General features: G+C 30.6%; 1 protein-coding gene across 2 annotated transcripts in view; it reads left to right on the top strand.

The window, feature by feature from the left end:
- The window catches only part of LOC104793279, a 3,538-nt gene continuing 1,434 nt past the window's right edge, over nt 4,270-6,373 (top strand). The window contains exons 1-5 of one of the 2 annotated variants that reach the window (XM_010519622.2): nt 4,270-4,843; nt 5,266-5,524; nt 5,616-5,723; nt 5,821-6,065; nt 6,238-6,365. In XM_010519622.2, the coding sequence (XP_010517924.1) occupies nt 4,392-4,843; nt 5,266-5,524; nt 5,616-5,723; nt 5,821-6,065; nt 6,238-6,343 (1,170 nt within the window). In that variant the 5' untranslated portion in view covers nt 4,270-4,391 and the 3' untranslated portion in view covers nt 6,344-6,365. The remainder of the gene's footprint in view (nt 4,844-5,265; nt 5,525-5,615; nt 5,724-5,820; nt 6,066-6,237; nt 6,366-6,373) is intronic. The other variant, XM_010519612.2, reaches the window with a different exon arrangement.

The following is a 6,373-nucleotide window of genomic DNA, read 5'->3' as shown; positions in this document are numbered from 1 at the left end:
TCTGTTGTGGTAAGTAAAAAAACCTTCGGGACTCTCGAAACAAGTAGTCTTCCACTTCGTTTCACCGAATTTTAAAGTGTTGATGGCAACACGATTGTTGTCGTTATTGATATTTGCCAACCCAAATATTAAGCAAGTATTGGATGTAGGAGCGCAAGTGAAAACAACAGATTCATTATAAGTCTCACAAAAAGGCAAATTTATGAGCTTACGAGTAAACGGATTGAAGAAGAAAATCTCCGACGAGCGATTGTTGCACATAAGCAACCAACCATCTTTAGAGTAATAAACTGTTATGCCAGCCATTTCAGGAAACTCCATGGTGTATGTTTGTATCTTGTGAAGGGTCATAAAATTCAAAAGGTCTCTTGCTCCTTACCGATGAAGGCTATTTCATAAGCCATAAATGCTTCTCTTTCATCCGAATCAAAACACTCGCTTTATACCAAGATTTGCAAACTGCAGAAGCACGAATATTATCTTTCACAATGAGGCGAGACATTACCGAATTCAAAAGTTCGGGAAGCAGAATAGACCAATCTCTTTTCTCGCCATTTTGTCCTTGACATTTGATATTTATCCTAATGAAGAGTTTTACGCATCGACAAAATTAGTTTGTAAATTAATACATTATTTAAAAAAATATAGTCAATCTAGAATTATTCGAAATTGACAAACATAAATTGTAGAAAGGTTTAAACCTTTAATAATTTATATGTACATAAATACATATATATATATATATAAAGATACAAATATATATTTCTGAAAAATCAGTCTAAATAAAATTTCTAAGTACCAACAAAATGACTAAGCATCTCTAATAATTATCAAGACTCTTCATTATTCGAAAAAAAAAATTACAATAATATCTATGTAAAATACACATTTTAAATTTCTAATAACATGAAAAAAATCAATATGTTTTATGTTGAAAGTACATTTAAGATTTTGTGATAAAAATAAAACTACTCTGCATGAGTAAAATCTGAAAAATGAATAACAGAAAATAATAACATAAAATAAAACTACTCTGTTTGTAGATCATCAATATCGATATTAAAAATGAATAAAAGAAATGAGAATGTCTAGAAACTTACAAACTGAGAGTACTTTTTCCATCTGCCATTTTTATGTTTCAATATGAGAATAGTAAAGAGTGAGCAATCTGATAAAACTAAATGAAATGAGACTCTGCAAGGCAATGTTATATAGAACCAATTATGTATGACTTTCTTTGATTCCAAATATGTAAAATCATTACTTTATATTCTTCATTAAGATTGAATATAATGTTTGATTTAATATTAAGTCAAACTCCCGCGTAAATTCAAAAATATGGAAATACAATAAAATTATTAATATGATAATTTATTTGATTTAAAGATATATATATATATACTAAATGAATAAATATCTCATACTTTAAATTTATAGTGTTGCAGTTTCATATTGTACATGAGATATTAAAAAATAGACTTGGAAAATTTAGAATAAGATAAATATAGAAGAATGAGTTAAAAATAAAATCATAATTAAAATCCAATTATGATGTATAACTATATTTTAACCCTCGGTACACCGCATGCATATAATTTTTATTATTATTTATATTTTATGTTGTATTTATTTGTTAAATATTAGATATTTTAAAAATAGAGGAATAACTAAAGATTTCGACAGTTTGTACGAATAAATGTTTATATTAATTTTTTAACCCGCATTATACTTCATCAATATTTGTTTGTTTTATTAAGTTTGTATTTTTTAGTGTTTGACATTCTCTTTTGATTTTTAATTATTATACCAAAAAATAAAAAATCTAAATACATAAATACATAATAAGTCATTTATAACTATGATTAAGTCATATTTTTCCTAATGATTTAATTATTTTACACAGTCTTAGTTAAATCAGCTTAATTCTATATGTCAAATATTATAATATTAATAGTGTTAATAAATAATAAAATAAGTATTTAACCCATCATAACATAAATTTAATAATATTTTATTAATTCCATCGTCTTTAAAATGACATTACTAATGAAATCATCAAAGCATCAAATGCATAGACACAATATCTGAGTTTTTGTGGTATAAATATATTCTTCATGTACGATGTTTATCAAATATTCTAAAATGTCAATCGGTAATCAAAGCTTTTTTAAAACCGTAACCTAGATAAATTTGTAAAAGTTGGTATAGGTTATGGAACTAACTCCCTCAAACATCTCGTGCTTATATCTGTATTGGGATCGGAATAAGGAACATCCAAACTAGAACAAATAATATTACAATTAGGGAGTGTTATCTTACGACAACGACTTTGAACATAAAAAAAAAACAGCGACAGCGACTAGATCAAGTAGAAAATCCGAATGTTTTCGTACTCCATTGTTACAGTAAAAAAATGTTTTAATTCGAAAATATAAACATAGTAACAACAACAACAAAAATTAGGTTTCCACAGTTGCTGAAAATTTCAGTGAATCGTTGAAATTGTTATTTACCATGGTAACAGTGTATCTTTTCGGTTGATTTTAAAATCTGGTAATATAAAAGTGACATTTTTCAAAAACATTTTTTAATCTCTGTTTTATAAAACCAAAGCCGATCCTATTATTTTACTTTCAGTCAAATAGATCGTGTAAAAATGAGCAAAAACCCATTAGTTTACCTTGTTTATCTATTATTTTAATCGGTATTGGTTAAGTTTTTAAATCCATATAAATAAATAAGTTTTAATAGGTTCGTTTAGGGGTGTCAAAATGGTTCTAAATTTATGAATCAACCCAAACCAAACCAATCCAAAAACTTATTAAGTTAATAATTTGAGTTTTAATGGGTTCATGGATCAAAATGGTTTATTGGTTGGGTTGAAATGGATTAGGATAAAATGGCTATGAGTTAACCAAAACCAAACCAAACACAGTTGAATTGATTTTAAAAACCAAATTAAACCAAATTTTCTTTTAATTAAATGAGTAAATCGAATTAAACCATCCAAAATGAACAAAACCAAACGAAGCTCTCTCTCCCACTTCTTCTTCGACTCAACTTCTATCTTCTTCTACTTGATCTACTCAAGAAGAAGATAAACCCAGATTCGAATTTGAACATTTAACAAAACAAAATCAGATGAAGATGATGAGAAAATCTCATATTCGAATTTTGGAATCAACGGTTCAGAGAGAGAAAGAGAGAGAGAGAGAGAAATTTTTTTGGAATTTGAAGTTGAATTAAAAGAGGAAGAAGATTCCTTTATTGTTTCAATATAGTGTTTAAGAGATTGATTTTCTTAGTTTGATAATAAATGGGTCAACTCTTTTAACCAATTAATTCTATTAATCAAAAAGAGTTGTAGATTGATCCAAATCAGTTGCTAAATAAGTTGGATTGACTCATTATTTATTAAACAATAAATTTAAATGGTTATGGGTTGGTTTTGTTTGGTTTATCCAACTTGACACTCCTAAAGGACGATGGGTTCATCACGTAAACCCATTAAAATTACAGGTTACCTATAAGTTAATAATTATATATATATAGATATATAATATAATAATATATATAGATATATAATATAATAAAATATATATGTATATATTAATATGTAAAATGAAAACTATGAAATTAAAGAATCGGATTGGATAAGATTAAAGTGTATTTATTTTAAATTAAAAATGATTTTTATTTTAAATTAAGAATAGCTTTTTATTTTGGTTTTATGGATTTTGGATTTTAGAATTTTAGGATATTTTTTCTATTTTCATATATAGATATTTTTTTTTAAGTTCGAAACATTTTGTTAATTTTATAATTATATTTTATATAATATGTTATGGATTTAATATCAATTAATTAATTTTATTTTATTTATATATAGATAATTTATATAATTTATTTAGTTATTAAATTCTATATTGTTGGATTTGGATATGAAAATTTAATATATTATAAGAAATATGTCGGATTGAACCTGCTCACAAAGAATTTTATATTATTGGACTTGGACATGTAAATTCAAACTATTATAATAAATGTGTCCGATTGAACCCGCCCACAGACATCTCATTCGGATCGGGTCGGGTTACTTCAGCAACCATTTAACCGGCCATGGAATGACAAAACCGCGATCCCACAGGTTCACCAATGGACCAGCAGCTGGCACTACACTAAACCGGTCAGGACCAAACCGTGTCCGTTGACGATGTTGTTTTGTCGCATTCATCGTTTTTGTCACGTTCCGGTTAGTTTTGTGGCTGACGATAAAACAGAACAGAGAGCTCAAAAGAGGAATTAGGGTTTGTTTTGATGCTAAGAGGAAGAGGAAGAAGAAGAAGAAGAAGAAAAATCGTACAATTCCGCCATTAAAGCTTCCACCTTTAATGGCGACAACGACTATTTCTTCCTTCTCTCTTTCTCTTCCTCAACTTCTCCGTAAACCCACAAAGCCTCTTCCTTTCATCTTCCTTCTCCCTCGATTCAATCGTAGATTCCGCAAAGCTCTCACAACTATTACTTCTTCTTCCGCAACTTCTTCGAACAGTTTCAGTAGTAATCGTGGCGACGATGGCTTCTCTCTCGACGACTTCACTCTCCATTCTGATTCTCGATCACCTAATCCTTCCAAAAAAGGTGTCCTTTCTGATCTTATCCAAGAGATTGAACCATTAGATGTGAGTTTGATTCAGAAGGATGTTCCAGTGACTACTTTGGATGCAATGAAAAGAACAATCTCAGGCATGTTGGGGCTTCTTCCATCTGATAGGTTTCAAGTTCATATTGAGTCGCTTTGGGAACCTTTGTCTAAGCTTTTGGTTTCATCTATGATGACTGGGTATGTTCTCATCAATACTATTTTCATTTGTAATTGAAGTTTTTTTTTAACTCTGTTTTGTTTTTATTAGTTGTGAACTATAATGGTTTAAGAGCTAGGATTAGATGATATGTTCTCTTTGAACATTGTGATGTTTGTTCTGGCATAGTTTACGGTTTGGTGGAAGCTGATTTACATAGAGGTAGTGGATTTTTGTAGTTGAGAGAATTATCAAATTTGTAGGAAAGTGATACTTGTTTTCGAATTGAATAAGATTGTGGATCTGCTTTTATGATATCACATAAGCAGCTTGACTGGGTGTGGTAATACCAAATTAGCTTTATAAGTACATAGTAGTGGTATCTTGTATGTTGTAGGGATTGTCTCTTTATATGAGAGAGTATACGAGTACATCTTTCTGATGTTTTGATACACATGTGCAGGTATACGTTGCGGAATGCTGAGTATCGGCTTTTTCTTGAAAAGAATCTTGATATGCATGGAGAAGACTTGGAAAGCCACACACCGGAACATACTGAATACGATTTGAAAGGGACTGATGAGAATGATGTTTCATCCACTAGGGATAGCTTAACTCAGAGCCTTACTGAAATGATTGATGAAGAAGGTTTGGGCAGAGTATCTTCTGAAGCTCAAGAATACATCTTCCGTTTACAGTCGCAATTGTCTTCTGTGAAAAAGGTACAGTTTCTAGTGTAGTCATTTCTTTCTTTTCTTGTTTGGTTTTGTGAATATCTTTCTGTGACATTTTTTTTATCTCACTGCATTATAGGAATTACAAGAAATGAGGCGAAAACACGCTGCCCTTCAAATGCAACAATTTGTTGGTGAAGAGAAGAATGATTTGCTGGACTACTTAAGATCTTTGCAACCTGAGAAGGTTTGTGCAAAACTCTTTGAAGCCATGTTTGATCTTTTGAGATATATTTGCTTCTCTTTCTGGTTCTGTCTGACCATCTAAACACTATTTTAAACAGGTAGCTGAGTTGTCAGAACCTGCGGCTCCCGAGGTGAAAGAGACAATTCATTCTGTTGTTCATGGTCTTTTGGCAACTCTCTCACCAAGGATGCACTCCAAGTTCCCAGCATCAGAAGTCCCACCTACTGAAACGGTAAAAGCAAAAAGTGATGAAGATTGTGCTGAACTTGTAGAGAACACATCGTTGCAGTTTCAGCCTCTTATCTCACTGACTCGAGACTACCTTGCTCGTCTCCTCTTCTGGTTAGAACTGCTTTGCTTACTCTCTAAGTCCCTTGCTACGCTCAACATAGATTTCATATATTTAACTAAATGCACTGATGCACAAATAAATCCTCTCAAAAGGAACTTTAGAGTGTTCTTGTTTTTCTTGTCAAAGACATCTTATACCATGGTGTCTGCTTTCTATTAAAAGGTCCATGCTGTTGGGACATTATCTCAGAGGTTTGGAATATCGAATGGAACTGATGGAGGTTCTTTCTTTGACGTGCGATGCAAATGGAACTGAGAACGTTGCTTGAAGCTATCTTCATATATCCCGACATTGTCTT

Source organism: Camelina sativa, chromosome 1, assembly GCF_000633955.1.
Source record: "Camelina sativa cultivar DH55 chromosome 1, Cs, whole genome shotgun sequence".
Classification (NCBI taxonomy): domain Eukaryota; kingdom Viridiplantae; phylum Streptophyta; class Magnoliopsida; order Brassicales; family Brassicaceae; genus Camelina; species Camelina sativa.
Note: the sequence above shows the minus strand (reverse complement) of the source record. Positions and strands in the feature narration are given on the sequence as shown.